This window comes from Orcinus orca, chromosome 8 (assembly GCF_937001465.1).
Source record: "Orcinus orca chromosome 8, mOrcOrc1.1, whole genome shotgun sequence".
Lineage (NCBI taxonomy): Eukaryota > Metazoa > Chordata > Mammalia > Artiodactyla > Delphinidae > Orcinus > Orcinus orca.
In genome coordinates, this window is record NC_064566.1 from 101647723 (window position 1) to 101669678 (window position 21956).

The 21956-nt window shown below is 40.7% G+C and overlaps 1 protein-coding gene across 4 annotated transcripts in view; it reads left to right on the top strand.

Annotated features, from left to right (window-relative positions):
• Window positions 1–21956, top strand: part of FAM118B (family with sequence similarity 118 member B) — a 46123-nt gene that overhangs the window by 6749 nt on the left and 17418 nt on the right. For all 4 annotated transcript variants that reach the window (XM_033406949.2, XM_012536993.3, XM_033406951.2 and 1 more), the window contains exons 2-3: window positions 15318–15410; window positions 19195–19447. In XM_033406949.2, the coding sequence (XP_033262840.1) occupies window positions 15325–15410; window positions 19195–19447 (339 nt within the window). In that variant the 5' untranslated portion in view covers window positions 15318–15324. The remainder of the gene's footprint in view (window positions 1–15317; window positions 15411–19194; window positions 19448–21956) is intronic.

The following is a 21956-nucleotide window of genomic DNA, read 5'->3' on the forward strand; positions in this document are numbered from 1 at the left end:
GATTTACATTTCCCTGATGATTAGTGATGTTGAGCATCTTTTCATGTGCCTGTTGTCCATTTGTATATCTTCTTGGAAGAATGTCTATTCAGGTCCTTTGCCCATTTTTTAATCAGGTTGTTTGGGTTTTTTTGACGTTGTGTTGTATGAATTCTTTGTATATTTTGGGTATTAACCCCTTACCTGATGTTGTTTGCAAATGTCTTCTCCTATTCATAGGCTGCCTTTTGTTTTGTTGATAGTTTCCTTCACTGTGCAAAGGCTGTTTTTAGTTTGATGTACTGTAGTTCCATTTGTTTATTTTGCTTTTGTTTCCCTTGCCTGAGGAGACAGATCCAAAATAAATTGCTAAGACCAAAAGAGTGCACTGCCTATGTTTTCTTCTAGGAGCTTTTGGTTTCAGGTCTTACATTTAACTCTTTAATCCATTTTGAGTTTATTTTTGTATATGGCGTAAGAAAGTGGCCCACTTTCAGTCTTTTGCAGGTAGCGGTCCAGTTTTCCCCACACATTTATTGACAAGACTGTCTTTTCCCCATTGTGTATTCTTACCTTCTTTGTCATAGATTAATTGACCATATAAAAAGATGTGGATTGGGTGTGTGTGTGTGTGTATGTGTGTATTAATTGTTAGTGATTGGAATATGCTGTGTTTGCTCTAATGATATTGTTGGTTTAATGAAAATGACTTACACTAACTGTTATAAAGAGAGCTGCACTGTTAACTGACTCAGAAAACCAAATCCACTCTGAGTTTACTGACCCCGAAGTACTAGTCAGCATTTCCCCAACTTGCTTGATGATAAGAATCACCTGAGGTACGCTTAAAGCTACAGATCACTCCTCTAGAAATTTTGATTCCGTGAATGCTGAGTTAGGGCCCAGGAATCAGTCTCCCTCCCTCCCGCCCGCCCAGCAGACACTCCTGTATTTATACCTCTGCCCAATGTTGTCCACCGTTGGTTGAGCCAGGTGATCCTGCGTTGCCGTTCCATGTGTGTAGGCTCACCTTTGCCTGGTTATTTCACTTACCTATGTTAATTTTTTTCCAAATGCACTAATGTATTAATCACATTCATAGCAGTAACATTATCTCTGGGCTCAAATGTATCACTTCCATTTTTTATTGGAGCCCTGCATCACCTTCCTCCTCCCTTTGCTGCTTCCTGTCAGTATCATGCAGGAACTGACCTTTACTCTCCTCCTGGGCTGGCCCCCATGCCGTCCCATTTCTTGGCTCACATCTTACATCCTAAGAAGTATCTGAAAGACTTTATTTTGCCCACAAACTTGTTTGATAGTTTGGAAGTGTAATCGAGTCCCAGGTTAGAAATAATTTTCCCTCAGAGTTTTGAAGGCCTCGTTGTACTTCCCGGTATCTGTAAGTGCCCTGGAGGTGTGGTGGTTCACACCTTTTCTACGAAACCTTGCTTTGTTGGTTTGGTTTCTCTTCTCTCCCTCACTGGAAGTTTGAAGATACTCTCTCTATCCCTGGTGGTCTGGAGTTTCACGATGATGTGCCCTGGTGCAGGTATTCATCATTGACTATTCCGAGTGCTCCGTGGACCCTTTCATTCTGGAAATTCATGTCCTTCAATCCGGGGACATTTTCTTCTATGATTCCTGTGATTTTTCTCCCGATCTTTTCTTTTCCTTTGATCATTTTTCATAATATCCATTCTTGTCATATGGATATGACAGCTTTAATGAGAGCCCATTATAGTTTTCAGTTTCCTGCTCTCCACATTGGAGCAGGTTTGAGATCTATTGCCAGAATGAATGTGATAAGAACTTAGCGTTTCACCACAGCTCTCTAGACCCCACTAAGGCATGTCCACGGGGACCTGGAGGGTCCAGCCCTCTGCTCACTTCCGGTTCCATCACCCCAACTCGCCCACTGGCCTCAGTCACTAGAAATGCACTGCTTCTCTCTTTCTTCTGCTCTAGAAACATGCTCTGCTGCTCTTTGGGTGAATCCACAAGTACTTAGTATTTTAAAAAGTTAATTTTACTAAGACACTAAGGTAAATGAAGGAAGAAAAGTTAGGAAAAAAAAAAAACCCGTAGGGGATTTACGTATAAGAAAACGTGTGGTGTAAAAGCAGGGGCAAACTCTTAAGAATACAGTTTTTTGAATTGATGTCAGCATGAAACCAGGATGCTTACACTTGCTCCAAGAGTTCCTCCTGAAAGCTGCTTTTCTTCACAGAACCAAATGGGATCGCTTGTTCTTTCTACTTCGCTGTACCCTAAACTTATTCCCGGGTGCCTACATGCAACCTGTTCGTTTTCTCAGAAAACAGAAGTGCCTTCCCCCACTCCCTCCGCCCCCATGCATTGTCCCCACCTCGGGGCCCAGGCCATCCAGCCCTCTTGTCTCTCCCTGTGACTCCTCAGTCTTGCATTGACCTCCTTCGCTCTTTATTAAAGTATGTTTTTAGGTCTCCCTAACCTGTTTTTCTCTCATCTATCTTTTTTCCTTAATTATTTTCACTGACCACTTTTTAAGACTGATGCTGCCTGCTCTGCAAAGCAATGCTTTTAAAGGTGTTTCTTCTATCAGCCTAGTCTTTCTAGCTCTGGTGGGCCTCTGTGGCAGATAATAACCTCTTTTTGGAGCTTTCAGATTCTTGTTTCAGGTCTAAACAGTGCTTTCATTCCTCAGTTCATTTACAGATCAAAGAGAATATTTTTCAGTTAATTTTTTATTAGGAAGAAATCCAAATACCCTGAACAGAATATCAGCTAGTTTACAGTTACAAGCTTAGCCACTTTCCTACATTCCCACTGGTCCATCATTCTCTTGTTCTTAAGGGATTACTGAGATTGATCCAGGGAAGGTACTTGCAAGAACTTTCCTAAAGTAGATGACAGTTCTTTCAAAATCAATAAATACTTGTGTTAGTGCTTGAGACAGAAAGAAGGAAATAATCACCTGTAATCCTATCTCCCAGAGATTATTTCTGCCATTCAGAGACCTCCAACACATGATTAGGAGCAGGTTTTTGAACTGTGTTTTGATCTTTAAGTTTGAAATAGGACTGTCTAAAAGTATGTTTGAGTTTTGAAGGGCTGTAATGAAACTTCTGAGTAGGTATCTCATGGGTCTGAAACACAGGAGAGATCTGAGCTGAAGATACAAATTTGGGAGTCATTAGCATTTAGTTGGCCTCGTTGGAGGCCAAACCATCGGAGTAAGTGGGGTAGGGAGAGTAGGGAGTAGGTAAAGTGGTTAAACTGGAGAGCCTCAGATGGTGCCATGAAGACAGTCCACATTCAGGGAATGGGCAGAGGAAGAAGGGTTGGGAGGAAGGCCAGGAAAACACAGTGTCCAGGGGAGGTGAGAATGGAATTAAGTGTCAGATGCTTCCAAGAGGTAAAGGAAAATAAGTCTCAACTATTTCATTGAATTTTGCCATATTGGTAAGTATATGTTTACAGTTCCGTTGCCCCTAAAAGATGGAGACTTTTCAGGGGTTTGGCCCTTAAGGGTATGACGTTAGTCATCTTTGGTGAGACAGTATTGAGTTGTGTCTCTACAACGTGGGCTCTGGCATCAGCATCCTGTATCTACTGTGTAATAAATAGCCATGTGACCGCTAGCGAGTTACTTAATGTCTCTGTGCCTCCGTTATCTGTGATATCTGTGACATGTGATGGTGATGGTGTCTGCTTCATAGAGGAGTGAACGTTGTAAAGTGCAGAAAAGTGCCTGGCTCACTGTAAACACTACATGGTGTTTGTTGGAGGTGAACTGGATGCGGTAATAGTATCACTTTTAGCCCAATGCCTGGCATTTAACAGGTATTTTAACATGAAAATTCAACAGCTTGTGACTGCAAAGCAGTGGATTTGCTGTGGCTAGTACAGTTCCAGTCATTTTAAACTCTACCAGCATATACAGAATATAATCATGCCAGGCCAGAGGAAGAACTCAGGGGACTGAGAATTCGCTGCATGTAGCTTTTAAACTGTGTAAAACTCAGATAGGAACTTGAACCCACATGCCGAGACTTGAACCCAGCCTAAATCCTGATTGGGACTGAACCCAGCCAAAACCCACAGTCTTCCAACTGAGATCACACACCTGCTTTCAGGACTTACTGAAGTTCAGGTTCTTGATGTCTCATTGCAGAAAGAATTCAGTAAGAGACAAAGTGATAGGTAAGAAGTGGATTTATTTAGAGAGAAACACACTCCACAGACAGAGTGTGGGCCATCTCAGAAGGTGAGAAAGGCACCAGGGTATGGGGCTGTCAGTTTTTATAGGGGTGGGTGATTTCATAGGCTAATGAGGGGGAGGAGTATTCCAGCTATTTAGGGAAGGGGCGGGGATTTCCAGGAATGGGGCCAGCACCCACTTTTTGATCCTTGTGGATCCTTGGAACTGTCATGGCGCCTGTGGGTGTGTCATTTAGCTTGCTGATGTGTTACAGTGAGTGTATACTGAGGCTCAAGGTGTAGTGGAAGTTGACTTGTCTGCCATCTTGGACCCATTTGGTTCTAATCAGTTTATGTCATGTCCTCAGGCTATGTTATTCTTTCAAAGGCTGTGCCTGCCCCTTTCCCTCCTGTTTCACTGGCAGAGTATAGCGCTCTAAGCAAAGACTGTGTGAGCCGGGAAGGTGTGTGATGTGTTCTGTGTGGGTGAGGCTGAGGGCTGGAAGGGATGTTGTCAAGAGGACTGGAGAGGCCGGGCCAGGTCTTGCAGGCAGGATGAGGAGTTTTGTATTATTAAACCCAGAGAAGCCTTTGAGTGATTTTAAACCATGACTTGATCCAATTTGTGTTTTGAAATCCCTTTTGCTGCTTTCTTCCTCTCTAGTTGTAAAACACTTAGGATAGATTTAATATATTAAATAAAAGAAACTGGTTTCTTAGCCCTAAATACTAAGGTCTTTGAGTTGTTTGCCAGAAAGAGTTCCTGCATTAAGAATCTACATCAGTTTACATCTTAGATATCAGAAACTTGAGTTATAAAAATAAAATGATTTACGTCTAAAATTTTTCATTTAGTGTCAGAGAGATAGTCTTAAAACTTTTAAGTCTGAAATCCTTCTTCTGCCTGCTGGAATCAGATTACCTTCACTCCCTGTTGTGACTGTTGGTGTATCTGAAAAGTGATAGCCTGAATGTTGATTTACTGTGCACGCAATTTTCACAGGAATTTGTCTTTTCCCATTTGCTCCATTTTAAAAAGAAATGGCCTTTTATGGTCCTAGTTGCATTAAAAGCAGTCACAGGGTGTTTCTTTTAATTAGAAATGCATTCTCTGTTGCACGATAAATTTCTTTCTTGTAATTCTGATCATGAGCAACATCTTAGATTTCAGTTACTTCATTTCAGTAAGTATTTGCGTGCCTACTCTGTGCCAGGCACCGTTTAGCATCTCGGGCTGCATTGTGAACTAAACAAAGATCCCTTCCTTTGAGGAGTTTATATTCCAGTGGGAGGAGGCAGATGGCAAATAATAAGCGTAATTAATATCTTTATTATACTACTAATAAATATAACTAGTATACTGGGGGTGGTATGTGCTATGAAATTAAAAGTAGAGCAGTTGATGCAGTGAGTGAGGAGCCTGCAGCTTCAGATACGGTGGTCAGGGTAGCATCATTGAGAAGGTCTGACTTGAGCAAAGGATTGGAAACTTGTGCGGATTTGCAGGGGGCGGGGTGGGGGGGGGGGAGGTAGTGAAGATCCAGCAGAAGGAACAGTCATACAAAGAAAGGCCCCAAGGCCAGAGTGCTCCAGGCCTGTTTGAGGAACAGTAAAGAAGCCAGCAGGTCTAGAGGGAGGGAGGGAGTTCCTCAGCCTTTTAGGAACAGACTTCTCAGTCAAATTCAGAAGTTCATAAGCCAAAATAAGTGAATAAATTAGGGAAAGAATTTTCATTCTGTGAATGCTCTGCAGGTGGTAATCTATAAATACCCCGACTCATGTCTTAACTTGATTTAGGTAATTCCAAAGTAACACGAAAGTTTCTTAAATTCATTTCAAAGGGCAACTAAACAAACAAGCAAAAAATCTCTTTTTCTGTGAATGAGAAACTGATGATAGATCACAAGCTCATATGACCTAGCATTTAGTAAAAGCTGAAAATTTACCTTTCCAATTTAGAGATCTCAGGTTAAAAGCCAAAGGCTTTGTTTTACAGCAAAGGATGGCAAAGGTGCCAAATGCACGTATCTCCAAGAGGGGCAGTGATGGGGGTGAAGATTGGGCTGAGTCTGGGAGAAGCTGCCCTGTAAGAGTAGGTTTGGTCACCTCCCTTATTTCTTTCAAGCTCAGTTGCTCCAAATCCTTTTTTAACATTTTCATTTGGTGATCTATATTTTCTGTTCTTTGACTTAGTGAGATTTTCCATGTGTTTCTTAAGTTTGTGACCTAAATCAGGCACACTACTTTCATAAGGTCCTGTTACCAAATCAGGTCTGGCTGCTGGCCACTTAGAAATCAATTAAGAGAGAGAGAAATGTTGGTAGAAAGGAAAGTTGCTTTTAATTATAGAATGCCTGCAATCTGCAGAGGTGGTGGACTCAGTGTCCCCCCAAAACCATCTCCAAAGATTCTGATTGGCTGTGAAAGTTTTTAAAGGGAAAAAGGGAAGTAATCCCAGTCAGTCATTCACGTAGCGGGTCACAGTGATCGACATCCCACTGTGTGCAGGCTTGCTGATGTCTTGTGATGATCCCCCCTGCCCAGCTGTGCAGCGTGTGGGAATCTTATTCCCCCACCAGGGATTGAACCTGGGCCACGGCGGTGAAAGCGCCGAGTCCTAACCACTGGACTGCCAGGGAATTCCCTTGATTTTTCTTTAGATGCTGTCGTGTTCACAGTTTGTTCGCCGGATTACTGAAGGGGAAGCTGGGGAAGAGATCTGGTTATCTGTTACTTATTCTTCATTTCTACTCCTTTGATCTATGGAAAGAACCAACAGACTAGGATTAGGCAGGGTATCACGTGGTCAAAAGATCTGAAAGGTGTACTAGGGCTGGAGATGAGCAGAGCTGGGGTGGGGGGAGTGGGGGGCGCTGGGGGCTGGTTTAAGGTTAGTGACAAGGCAAAGAGGCCTCCTGCAGAGAGCTCTTTCCTTCCAAATGCTGCTTACAAATCCCCACTTGTCAGAACATCATTCCATTTCTGTGGGATCATGGGCAAAGGTCTGTCTTCTGTAACTTCTTCCTGCTGACCTAGGGTGTCGTATTCTTAGAGTGGAAGATGTTGACATGGGTCTGTAGCATCTCTTTTCTCACAGTTGTAGTTGTCCGTTTCCATACAGGGGCAGAACAAGCTACAATTATTTTGATGCCCACAAAGATGCAGATTATTTTCAGCAGTAGTGTTAATCCCATTCTCTTAAGGTCAGTTCTTGGCGCTGTGCTAGCCGTAGATTCCGTACTGCTCAAGATGGAGTGGTTTGTCACAACTGCAGTCTGGTCATCATGCAGTCAGCCTTTCCCCTCAGGTGGCAGTTACGGTATCTGTAAAACCACTCAGGAACATGCATCAGACACTGAGTCTGTAACTCTATTGTCCTGATCGTTAGCTGCTTGAGCCTGCTCCTTTGTGACTCAGAGGCCTGGGAGACTTCAACTTCTCTACAGACAGGAGGCAGGAGACAGGGAGGGGCGTTTGTACTTGGGCGGGGTTGGGGTGCAGGTTATGTGATCAATACTAATATAGAAGAATGCTGCCACAGTTGCACGCATGTCAAGTGTATTGTGTTGGTGTGTATATTCAGTATCATCTTTGTTTTGCATATACAGTAGTCTTTATAAAGGACCAGGCTTAGTTTATCCAGGGAGGTGTTCTGCCGTACTTGCCCATAACTGATCTTTTCCCATGTTTCTGAATTTTATTTTTCAGAGTATCCTTTTGTGGTTTCTTAAACTTCTTTCTTACTGATTCCTTTCCCAATTTGTCATGGTTGTTTCATACTTGAGTCCTCCCTGCGAAATTGCTGTTTATTGTTTTGAGTTTAGTTTCCCATGAGGTTATAGATGAGGTATGATCACTAAAGAAAATGCTGAGAAGCACACGTCTTTGACTTTCTGAAACAAAACATTCTACATTCATCTCACAGTAAAAAAGGAAAATGGTACAGGTTAATATAACTGAGTTAGACGGGCCCTAGAAAAATTTGCAAGGCCTTTTTTCTCCTTCCTTTAGATAGGACTGCATAAGCATCACCCCAAAAGGTAATGGTCTGCCCTCTTTTTCTTTTTTTTTTTTTTTTTGGCAGCACGCGGGCCTCTCACTGCTGTGGCCTCTCCCGTTGCGGAGCACAGGCTCCGGACGCGCAGGCTCAGCGGCCATGGCTCACGGGCCCAGCGGCTCCCCGTGTCCCCTGCATCGGCAGGCGGACTCTCAACCACTGTGCCACCAGGGAAGCCCTGCCCTCTTTTTCTTTAAAAGGAAATGCCATGACCTCTGTAGACCTCCAGTTCCATTGCCATCCTGAGTGGGAAGTTCAGGAGCGAGCACTTCATAGACATTTAATCTCTGTTGAATGACAGAATGAAAAGATTGAATGCACTCACAGCAAGCTTTTTGCAAAATCCCTCTTTACTGGGTATTTTGATAATTGAGTTTTAAACATAATTAAGAACCCAAGATGGGTGTCTATTCAGTTCTTTTTTTATCCGTTATGTCAGTTTAAGATATTGTGCGGGGCTTCCCTGGTGGTGCAGTGGTTGGGAGTCCGCCTGCCGATGCAGGGGACACTGGTTCGTGCCCCAGTCTGGGAGGATCCCACATGCCGCGGAGCGGCTGGGCCCGTGAGCCATGGCCGCTGAGCCTGCGCATCCGGAGCCTGTGCTCCACAACGGGAGAGGCCACAGCTGTGAGAGACCCGCGTACCGCAAAAAAAAAAAAAAAAGATATTGTGCGAAGACAGGTCTGTTTTGTGTATCTTTCCTATATTCTGTCCTTGGTTTTACTGTGAACGGGTTTTGGATTACATGGCCACAATCGACTTCTGAGATGTCTCACACGGTGTGACAGTTCACAGTTCACTTGAAGTTTTTAACCATAATTATTTGCCAAGCTCCATGTCAAAATGCAACTTGAAAAAAATTTTTTCAAACTCAGTGCTGTTTAAGTCAGAAATCCTCAAGAAAGTAAAAAGGAGTGGAAACTAGGTGGGATATTCTTGCTAAACATTTTAATTTTTATTATGACAGGAAAGTCTTCCCTTCTTTACAACTTGTCACATTTCAGCTCATAGAGAAATCCTCTATAATGGTGACATGGCCTGAGCTCGCCCGGACTTGAAGGAACCTACGTCTGTATGTGGCACATTGTGTGTCCTCTTGGTGGCATGAGAAGCAAGCAGTTGAGGGTCCAGCCATTCATAATTCACACTGTCTTAATAGGGGACTTCAGTTTTCAAGGACTGGCTAGAATGTAAAATCTTACCCTTGAAGATTTATTTAATCTTATTTTTAATGAATTGCCTAGGTTACTTGTGATGAAATTGTTTGTATCATCGTACTACTTGATACATGGAAAATATTATTTTTTTAATAAAGACCATATTTCTTTTTTTTTATAAATTTATTTTATGTATGTATTTTTGGCTGTGTTGCTACGCACAGGCTTTCTCTAGTTGAGGCGAGCGGGGGCTACTCTTTGTTGCAGTGCTCAGGCTTCTCATTGCAGTGGCTTCTCTTGTTGCGGAGCATGGGCTGTAGGTGCAAGGGCTTCAGTAGTTGTGGCTCGCGGGCTCTAGAGTTCAGGCTCAGTAGTTGTGGCGCACGGGCTTAGTTGCTCTGCGGCATGTGGGATCTTCCTGGACCAGGGATTGAACCTGTGTCCCCTGCATTGGCAGGAGGATTCTTAACCACTGCACCACCAGGGAAGTCCCCATGGAAAATATTTGTATTAAATATTTTTAAAGTCTCCTTCCTTAGCAACATGTGTCATTGTTTTCAGGATATACTGTCTCAGATACAAGCTTCTCAGAAGCTTCACAGGAGGGAAAGCAGTGACAAAGAAGGAATTTATTAGTTATCATTCTTTGCATGGTAAAATCATCAACTTCCATCACCAACTTCTAATTCAAAGCAGATTTTAATTTGGATGTTCCATTACTCCTTCTTGAAACACTTTTGTTCCCTGTACATGCTGTGTTACTTTGGTTTTATAATTGAAAATAAATGATACAAACAACATCTCAGCTCTTGAGCCTGGAATACCAGTGTAGTTTATTTTGGGACTTGAGTTGAAAGGCTTTCTGGAATTTGTGATTATACGTCTCAATCCTTAAAGTCTTTCCAGAAACCCTATATCTTATGAGTTCATTCTCACATTTTTCATTGATAGGTCATTGTTTGCTGGTGAAATACCAAGAATAAGTGGTAGCAATCTGGCATTTTATCAGTGACTGTATTAAAGCAAATTTTCAGGAGATGAGTGTGATACAGATCTTATCTAACAGAAGGTAGAGGGTGTCAGGCACATACAATTTAGGGATAAAAGTAGGAGCAAACTAGGTTAACCAGAGGTAGAGGAAAGACTTCAAGACTGGGGTACACAGAGGGATCACATCCTGGCACATCTAGATACAGTTCTTATATATCAGTTCCATTTCTTTGTATGAATGAGGAGGAAGAAAATGGAAATTTTGTTTTATACAAAACAAATAGGATAGGCTGCAATCTACATTATAGAACTGAATTCATCAACTGCGTTAGTAACCTACTTTAGTTAATTTGTTACATTGTCAACAAGCTTGTCCGGTGCTCTTTTGTAGTACCTTACACTGGCTATCTTTTTCTTCTTTCCTCTCCCATAGTTGCTAAAAAAACAGATGTGTTGAAATTAGTCCAAAAGCCACAATCAGAGGGGCTTGGTTTCTTCCAAGTCGGGGGATGACTGTCTTTTCCCTTAAAAAACAAAGTTAACCCTTTTCTATGTTTATGATAGAGAAATAAACCAGTCTCTATTTCAGTCACTGTTTTATTTTATTATTATTTTTAATGGAAGAGGGGAAAGCTTGCTATAAATACAACTGATCTTTTAAAACAAGGAATGTACCATCTTTGCAAGCTAGTCATTTGTAGATCTTTTATTTCCAGGCAAAAATGCCATCATTAGAACTTTTCTCTCCTTTTTATTCCATCCACCCATATCTGAAAGTGTATTATTCTGTGTTCCTTCTGGCATGTCAGTGGTTTGTTTGGGCTGAAGACCACACACTGGAAGCACAGGGAGACCCCCGGATCAGCGTGAGGAGAGCGGCTGGGAGACCCCACTCTCATCCCTCCATGAAGAAAGCAGCTAGATTTTGCCATCTTCGCCAGCACCAAGATGTTGTGAAAGGAGGAGCTGGAATTCTTTCATGTTTTCAAATCTACAACTGCTAGTTTATACGATCTTAATTTCATGCATATAACCAGTCCTTTTTCTCTTATCTTTTCCGTGTTTCTTAATGGATTTTTCCTAGAACACTTGCCTTGATTTTTCCCTTTTTCACCCACCAGATATAAGCATTCTATTTCTTGCCAAGCTGACAGATTTCAAAGTAGAAGTATCCTATCTGATATGAAGACTTAGGCCTTAAAAAGTTTGTTAATGAGGTTACTTGTCTTGGCATTTACCGAACGTCTAACTTTTATTTTGCTGAACTCTGTTGGCCTTAAAGGATTTCTCAGTGGCTTATTAGCAGTAATTGGGGTAATGAAGACACTGGCACAGGTAATTGCCTTTGTTTTCTTGTGGCAGAAAAGCTTTTTCCACCTCTGCTAAGTCCCACTAAAATGAAAACTCAAATAGTGATCACATAAAGAAATTAATGTGTGAACTAGTTGCTGCATATTAGGAATTCTGTGCAAGATTTTTGCAATTAGCTTAGAACCTCTTTAGCAGTACCTGCAGATTGTTTAGAGTAAACAATGGGGTAAAATAGATTTTTCTTTTCCTGAAATAACACTCTAAAAGGAATAAGATACGGTTTATGCTTAGACGTCACTGAGGTATACATGTAAGATTGTATCATATGAGCCATCTTTTAGACTGAAGAAAAGATGTTATCCTGTTAGAAAACAGAATGAATGTATGGTCAGATTTAATGTGGGCATATTGAATTACTTCTCGCTCAGTTCCTAAGAGGGCCGAGAACATTCCAGTAACAACTTGTCAAGAGTTGTCGGCCATATTTAATTCTCTTATATTATGTAGATGGAATGGACCTTCATAACAGTTGGCTCTGTAACGAAAAAAATTAAAAAGCTTAGTATTCAGGTGTTGACACTAAGAATTGACCATCTGTCAGAAAAGAGAATCCAGCAGAATGACCTTGCATACTTTCCAGGAGAAAATGATAGGACCGATCTAGGGCTCTGGTAGGTTGTTGGTGGTGGGAGGTACGTGACAAATAGTGCTTATCACCGGAAAAAAATGGCTTCATTCAGCTCCTGAATTTAGCCAGCTGCCGTGATTGCATCAACAAAGCACCTAATCATGTAGCCGCTACGAAGCATCACAATTATTTCAAGTAAATCTGCTTTCTAGAATGTGGGAGCTCCGTTCTTTGATAGTTTTGGACTGTAAATTAAAAACGGGGGGTAAAAAAGCTGAGAAGCTAATACTTGGAGAATGTTTTTAGGTTGTAATAGTGCGATTAAGAGCATGAACTTGGAAGGCAGACCGCCTTGGTTTGAATTATGGTACCCAGCTTTTCTGTGCCTCAGTTTTCTCATCACTAAAATGGGGCAGTAATAGTACTTCATAAGGTTATGGGGATAACATGAGTTAATATTTGTAAATAGTGCTTGGCACGTGGTAAGCGCTATATAAGAGTTAAAACTCTGGTTTAGTAGCTGAATTAAACATTGGATTATGAAGATGTCCATCTTCAAAACTTAATGAACATTAAATTAACTTTTCTCTATGTTTTACTTTCAGCTTTCTCAAGACAAAGTGTTTTCTACATGAGTGTAGTTTGTCCAGATTGCAGATGGGTTTATAGAGCCATATTTAAAGAAAGAGCATAATGAACACTTTTCATTGTGTTCTTTTAAAAAACATCCCCAAACTGCTGGGTTGTCGCATATGTGGTAGAAATTCCCACTCCTGCCACGACTTCTCCAGTCTAGAGCATAGGTAGACTTCAGAGAAATAAAAACCTCATGGAAATATTTTAATGGCAGTTAACTCCTAACTCTTGGTATTGGCAACTGGGAAGCTGTGAGACTGTAATAAGTGATGTGTACATGTAAAAGAAGGGAGTGTGGCATGTGGTGTGCATCCTTTATTTAGCAAAACGTTGGATTGTGGGGAAATTGTTTGCATTTCTTTTAGGTATTCCCTGTTTGTCTCATCATAAGAATCCCCTGAAGATTGTGGAGATTCTCGTTCAGTAATTTAGGAGTAGAGCCTGGGAACATATAATATCTTTTAAATTAACTAATAGACTTTATCTTTAAGAACATATACTTTTAACAAGCATCTCAGATGATTATGAAGGTAGGGCAAGGTTTATTGAGTTAAGTAGTTTGTCTGTCTTCTCTTGAGCCCCAGCTTTCTCACCAACAGAACCAAAGATATGACTGGAAAGATGGTCTACTTCCTCACTCACTGTTAGGATTTTGTAATCCCTATTTTCCAAGTGATTATGATACCAAAGAATTCCAGTATGTGTGATGGAATATGAGTTGAGGAAATTAGCCTTCTCTTTACCAGAAAAACTAATTCAGCAAACTTTTAAAAATGTCTTAAAAAAGAAAAAAGCTTTCTGATAAAACAGCAAGCTTCAAGTAATTATTAGTAGTTTGGTTTCTAAGTACTGACAATGTAAGGTAATAAAACATCCAGGGACTTCCCTGGTGGTGCAGTGGTTAAGAATCTGCCTGCCAATGCAGGGGACACGGGTTTGAGTCCTGGTCCAGGAAGATCCCACCCACCGCGGAGCAACTAAGCCCGTGCGCCACAGATACTGAGCCTGTGCTCTAGAGCCCGTGAGCCACAATTACTGAGCCCACGTGCCACAACTACGGAAGCCCGCACACCTAGAGCCCGTGCTCCGCAACAGGAGAAGCCACCGCAATGAGAAGTACGCGCGCGGCAATGAAGAGTAGCCCCCGCTCACCACAACTAGAGAAAGCCCACGCGCAGCAACGAAGACCTAACACAGCCAACAATAAATAAATAAATATAAATTTTTTTAAAAAGTCCAAAACTCTGGTAATATGTATTGTCTTCTGGTTATTGGGGGAGGGACAATATTTAACGTATTGCTATTTTAGAATTAACAGTCCTTATATTTAGCAAGTTTAGTAAACTTTTGAGCAGTTAAAACTTCTCTTTATTGGTCTTATTCTAATCCACAATAATTCTTTCACTTTGTCTAGTTATCACCTGAATATAATTGCTTGGTAATACCTTTCCCATTCTTCATAGTGTCTCAGAACCCAGTCTTTGTTTAGCTAGAGAGTCATGCCTCACTGCCCGTGAGGACACAGTTGTCCAGCAACAAGGGATGTTCAACAATCAGCAAATTAGTATTGATTATTCTATTCTTGAGCCAGTGATTTCTTTAGGTGAAAGTAAAGGATAATTGGGGGCATTTAGCACACTTACCCGTGGGTTAATTTTAAATCTTTTTTTTTTTTTTTGATTTATTTTTGGCTGCTTTGGGTCTTTGTTGCTGTGCCCAGGCTTTCTCTAGTTGCGGAGAGTGGGATCTCCTCTTTGCTGCGGTATGTGAACTTCTCATTGCGGTGGCTTCTCTTGTTGCGGAGCACGGGCTCTAGGTGCAGGGGCTTCAGTAGTTGTGGCACGCAGGCTCAGTAGTTGTGGTGCACGGGCTTAGTTGCTCCGCGGCATGTGGCATCTTCCTGGGCCAGGATCGAACCCCTGTCCCCTGCATTGGCAGGCGGATTCTTAACCGCTGTGCCACCAGGGAAATCCTCGTGGGTTATTTTTATCCTCAAAGTCTTCCCCAAGCCTGTCTCATGGGAGAATAGCAGGTATTTCTTAGGCTCCACAAAGTGATGGCCAACAATTGACATGAGTTGATGTTGGTTTTGTTTGGTTTTGGAGGGGGAGGGGAAGCCTTCAGAACTTATATATATCTGTATACTTTGGATAACAATATAGAGCTCCAAAGTCATAATTTTGAGGTTACTTTCCTTTGGATGAATTTAATTCCTTAAATTTGGGACACATTAATTAATGAATTTCCGTTAAGCCGGTTATACCTCTAGAACACTTTTTAGGATGTACAGCTTATTAAAACTGTTTAATGCATGTGCTATTTTGAATGATATACTTTACACATCTAATTGTGGTCCGTGGTGTTTAATCTCTTTTAGAAACTGGATGGCTTCTACAGGGAGCCAGGCCTCGGCTATAGACCAGATTTGGGAGCTCTTGAGTGATGGCGCACCTCCCACCAAAAAGCCCAGGTAAACAAGGGAAGGGGATCCGAGGAACAGAGGAAATCACCACTGATGGTAGATAATGAAAAATAATGAACTTACCCTACATCCCAGTTGGCATCACTAATTAATATTGGCCTTCATATAAAAATTGTTTTTATTTTGCATTTAATTTCTGTTTTTTATCAAGGTCAGAAATCTATATAATTTTAAAAGACAGTTCTTTAAGGCTCATAGTGCCTCACCTCCTCCTCCGAGGTAATCACTTTCAACTTTGTCTGTTTCTTCTAATATTTACATCCAGATTTTTAATACTGCATGTGTACTGCTGTTTCTTAGTTTTGGGTTTTACCTGTTTCTAATTATGGAAGGTAAGGATTAGGCTTGCTGTCCTGAATCCTCCCCTCATCCATCCCCAGCTGCCCTCCCCAAACACACCATAGACTCTCCTCACAGCCTCCTAGTGTGTTTTATATCACAATTTTTGGTTTAATATTTACATTGTATGACTGTATAAATAGTATTCATAGCTGAGCCTAATGTGTTATTATGTTTCTTTCCTTGTCCATTTTTTCCTCCAGGTTATTAAAGATTGTCTCTTTTTTTTTTTTTGCTTTGTTTTCTTTGAACCTATCAATTTAAATTCAAACTCTGTGATAGAGCGTAAATCTCCTAATCTGCTGACACACGTCAGTAATGTGCAAGTTTAAAGCTGCTCCGTGGGTCCTTCCCTCTGGGCAGTTGTGCTCCAGGCCTGCCACATTGCTGCTGTCTGCCGTTTTCCTTTCCTGTCACCCTGGGAATTCCTTTCACATCTCTCCTGTATTGGACCCTCTGTTTCCTGGATCTTATGTCTTCCTTTTTGGTGTACTCCTTCATTTTGCTGAAAAACATCTCGTTAGCTTCCTTAGTAAGGATTCAGAGGAGAAAAGTTTTGGGAGACATTTGAGAATGTCTGTATCGTACTCTTACATTGATGATTTGGCTGAGTGTAGAACTTCAGATACGGACTCATTTTCCTTACCGTTAATGAAATCATTGCCCATTCTCTGCTAACATCTTAAGTGTTCCTGCCACAATAGCCACTCTCTTCTAATTCCTAGTCCTTTGTATTATATGACTTCTTTTTCTTTTCTCATTAGAAACTTGTAAGTATGGTTATTTTATTCTCAGTAATCTGAAATTTCACAATGATACATCTTCACATGAATCTGGATATCAGGTAACTCTTTCAAGCAGGCTACTAATAATTTCACTTTGGAGGAATTTTCCTGTGTTACTGATTTGATAATTTCCTTTACGGTTCTTTCTGTATTCTGTCTTTGTAGAATTCTTGGTATTCAGATGTTGGGCCTTTTGGATAAGTCTCTAATTTTCTTACAGCTTTCTATCACTTTTGTTTTTATCATTCTACTTTCTCAGAGATTTTCTCAGTTGTATCTCCCAACCTTATGAATTTTTTATTTCTGTCTTTTTTGTATAGAAATAAGAAATCTTTTCGTTTGCCCAGTTTTTTTTATAGCATCCTGTTCTGTTGCACAGATGCCATTTTAAAAAAAAATCTATGTCAGGATGTCACTGTTTCCTTTTCAGTTTTTCTCCCCTTTCCCAGATGGTCTCTTATTTCCCCCAAGTTCCTTTCTATCTGCTGGTTTGTTTGGGTATAACTCTCATGCTGGGGATTTTGTTCAAAGGTAAGGTGACCCTTATTTTTCTGCTCATATTTAAGAGAAAACACTGAAAAGCCAATGGAGACTCTGTGTGTGACGAGGGGCTTGGTGGCTGGTGGGCCTCCCTGTGGGTAACAAGCATGGGCCAGGTTCCACAGCCTGCCGGACTCTGTGGGTCTTTTCTCTCATGCTGGCCATTTTCCCCAAAGGGAACTCCTCCCACCTCCTGACCCCAAGAGGTTGAGGTGCAGGCATAAGGTTGACTGCCAACGTCTGGGAGTCTTCCTTTAGGAGAGGGGGCAGGGGAGAGTCTCATATTTCTTATACAGAATGTACACAGTCCCCCTCCCCAAGCTGTGCACGGTGTTCTCAGATACAGAACCCTCTGGTGGAAGCTCTCTGGAGGACAGGCCTTCTGTCCTAGAGTTCTGACCACTTCTGACACAGCCTTGCAGCGAATTGACCCTCCACCTTCAGCTGTGCCTGAACATTTCCAAGCTTCTGCAGAGGGGATCAGCTCTTACTTGACCGCTTCTAAAATCTATTGACCTCTTTCGTCTACTTTTCCTATTTTTGTCATCTTTTCCTATTCTGCTATTTATGAATGTATGCCTTCTTAAAAAATTACTACTATTTAGTGTTTTAGGAAGAACCAGAGGTGAAACATAACTGTTAAATTTTTCCCTTTTAACTGGAAGTCTTAAATTTGGAAAAATCACATCTCAGAGCTATAATGTATGAGGTAAAGAATTCCAATAGTACAGCACATTCAAATGGAAAACAAAAATCCCTGTTCTCCTCAATCCCCAGAGTTAACCACTATTTACAGTTCTTATGAATACTTCTAGAAATTTTTTTTTCTTTTCCGTTATGGTTTATTAAAGGATATTGAATATAGTTCCCTGTGCTGTGCAATAGGACTTGTTTATTCATACTGTGTGCAGTAGTTTGCATCTGCTAGTCCCTCCCTTCTAGAAATTTTTAAGTATATGTTTGTGTGTGCTTCACTTTCTTGATCCCCTTGAACTGAAATGGCATTTTTCACTGTTTGCTTCTAATGTCTATTATCAGTCTTCCCCAGCAGACTAAGCTTTTGCGGCCAGGGACTCCATGTGTATGGTGCTTTATGAGTTTTTCATGGAATTGGGAATAGGGAAGGCAGTTCTAGAGGTGGTTTCTTCAAAACCAGCTTTCTCAAGGCTAAAAGTACCTTTCCCTTCTTGCATTATGCCAACATGCAAATCCTTTTTCTGTTCATTGTATTATGTGAGCAAAAGGTCGAGAAGGGCAGTTTCTTAGGAAAACACATGCCATCAGCATGTGTTTAAATTAAAGTGCATAAACATATTTCAAACAGATTTTAATATAGTTTCAGGATGAAGGGGGCGTGGAGAAACAAAACACAAAAATTTGTACCAAAACACAAAAATTATCTCACACAGAAGTCAGGACAGAACTCAGTGTTTATCACGGGAAGAAAGGAATGTTTTCCACCTTCCGTCATATCCGTTGAATAGTTGTTTCTTTATTTAGGTATGTAAGGCTTTTGTGTTTTCAGAATTTTGTTGGCCACTTTTTTTTTTTTTCCTGCTTGAGGATATCTAGAACAAAGCCGAAGGCAAATGTGTTCCCATATTTGACTATCTCATACTCAGCTTTAGTCATGTTCATTTTCGTCTTTGTGTTCACAAACTTTGGGCTTACGTTTTTTTTATTGGCTTTTCTTTCATCTCCTGTTTTGCATTTCTCAACAATAGGAATTTCACATGTGGGGGGTTTCTTTTCTTTCTGGAATCCAAATCAAATCAGACATGTTTTTTGAAATTTATGTTTGTTTAAAATATAGTTTAGTTTTCAAAACTCAACTGAGTGGTGATAGTTGGACCTTTTCCTGATATTGGGTTTTCTTAGGTTGAGAAGATCGGTCTTACGATGGCTCTTTAGGATTTCCACAGTAGGGTTATTACTTTCTCAACACGTACTGGCACTACCGTGCTCACACTACTTTGGAAAGGCATCAAGCCTGTGCTTGTCATCTTTGCGGCTGTAGGAGTTAGAGCTGAAAACCGTGGCTTTGGACGGTCTTTGTGCCTCGTGTCTGTTGGACGTTCTCAGTCCTCTCATTTGTTTGACTTTTTCAGGAAGCTGCTCCCAAGCCTGAAAACGAAGAAGCCTCGGGAGCTCGTGCTGGTGATTGGAACGGGCATCAGTGCTGCAGTCGCACCGCAGGTCCCAGCCCTGAAATCCTGGAAGGGGTTGATTCAGGCCTTACTGGATGCGGCCATTGATTTTGATCTTCTAGAAGATGAGGAGAGCAAAAAATTTCAGAAATGTCTCCATGAAGACAAGAACCTTGTCCATGTTGCCCATGACCTCATCCAGAAACTCTCTCCTGTGAGTACCCTTGTGTGAGCCCTGGCATTCGATCTTTCCTAAAACCAGACACACATGCTGAACGCAATAAGGAGATTTATGTTTCTAGCCTATAGATTTGCATAACATTTGGCTCTTCTGCAAAATGTCAGTTTATGGACCCGAATCATGGTAGTTACCTTGACCTCATTTCAGTGTGTTGTGGTGGTGGTGGTGCGAGGGGGTTGGTGATGATGGTGATGATAATGTTGTTGAGGCCTTTATTTGTACAAAATGAGACCACTGTCCCATTATTGCTGTGTTTTAAATTTACTTTTTCTACACTCACTACTATAAAAGCTGTGTTCCCTGGCATCCATGCCTTTCAGGGAACCTCAGAAAGATTAGAGATAATTCTTATTTTGTGGATGAAGCAGCGCCAGTTTTTAATGTTCCTTTTAAAGGCAGTCACACATATATATATACGGAATTTTGCTGCGTTTTAGCAAACTGAGCTGGAAATCAATTCCTGAATGATTTAAGGGCCTCTTTGTCTTGCTTCGTTTTAAAAATGTCTTAAAAATCAGGATTCACTTAAGATATATTTGGAAATAGTAGAGTAGCCAAAGCATATTTTAAAGCTTAATGAATTAAGTGCACCTTGAAAAAAAATGTAACTCTTATGCCTTAAAAAGTCAGTTATCAGTGTTGATTTTTTCCCCCTACGCCCTAGGGCCCATAGGAAAGAAGTGTCATTAAGTGTTAACCTGAAAGGCATTTAAAAGTATTGGTAATTCCCTCCTAGATCATGACTCATTCAAAAACTTAGGGCCTTTTACTTGTCTTTTCATTTCTTTGTGCTTAATTGGGGTAAAATGTTACTAACCTAGAACAGTATAAAAAATTAATAGACTTTAAAGAGCTCATGGGACCTCCATCTCATACCATATACAAAAATTAGCTCAGTGGATTAAAGACCTAAATGTCAGAGCTAAAAACTATAAAACTCTTAGAAGAAAACGTAGTTTTAAAGCTTCATGACCTTGGATCTGGCAGTAGTTTTTTAATCATGACACCAGAAGCACAAGAATCAAAAGAAAAAATAGATAAACTGCACTTCACCAAAGTTGTAAAAACTACTAGGCTCACTGAGCATTATCAGGAAAGTGAGAAGACAGCCCCCAGAATGGGAGACGATGTCGACAATCCATATATCTGATAAGGGTGTAGTGTCCAGAATGTATTAAAAAAAACTCTTATAACTTAATAAAAACGCAAATAATCCAGTTTTTTCAGTTTAATTTGTTTTTGAAGTATAGTTGATTTACAGCGTTGTATTAGTCTCTGGTGTACAGCAAAATGATTCAGTTATACATATATTCTTTTTCATATTCTTTTCCATTATAGTTTATTACAAGATATCGAATATAGTTCCCTGTGCTATCCAGTAGGACCTTGTTGTTTATCTGTCTTATATAGTAATTCGTATCTGCTAATCCCAAACTCCTAATTTATCCCTCCCCTGCTTTGCCCTTTGGTAACCATAAGTTTGTTTTCTATGTCTCTGAGCCTGTTTCTGTTTTGTAAATTAATTCATTTGTATCATTTTTTAGATTCCATATGTGAGTGATGTCATATGATATTTGTCTTTCTCTGTCTGACCTACTTACTATGGTAATCTCTAGGTCTATCCATGTTGCTGCATATGGCATTATCTCATCCTTTTTTATGGCCGAGTAGTATCATTGTGTATATGTACCACATCTTCTTTGTCCATTCATCTGTGGATGGACATTTAGGTTGCTTCCATGTCTTGACTATTGTAAATAGTGCTGCTGTGAACATAGGGGTGCGTGTGTCTTTTTGAATTAGAGTTTTCTCCAGATATATGCCCAGGAGTGGGATTGCTGGGTCATTTGGTAGCTCTATTTAAGGAACCTCCATACTCTTTTCCATAGTGGCTGCACCAGTTTACATTCCCACCCCCACCCTCTCCAGCATTTAAAATAATCCAGTTTTTAAATGGCAAAGGATTTGAATAGTCATTTCTCCAAGGAAGAGATACAAATAACCAGTAAGTGTATGAAAAGATGCTTGACGTCATTAGTCATTAGAAAAATGCAAATCAGAAACTATGTCAGATACCACTTTACACACACTGGGATAGCTAGAATCAAAGAGTTGGGTAATAAATGTTGACGAGGCTGTGGAGAAACTGTAACCCTCGTACGCTGCTGGGATTGTGAAGTGGTGCAGACAGGACGGAAAATAGTCTGGCCATTTCTCAAACAAATAAATAAAGTTGTCATATGACCCAACGATTCCACTTGTGCATACACACACACACACACACACACCCCCCCAAGAGAAATGAAAGTGTGTGTCCATACAAAAACTTATAAACAGATCTTTATAACATTACTCATAATAGACAAAAGCTGGAAATAGTGCAGATGTCCAGCAGCTGTCAAATAGATAAACAAAATGTGGCATATTCACACGATAGACTATTACCTGCCAATAAAAAGGAATCAAGTACTTACATGGTGCA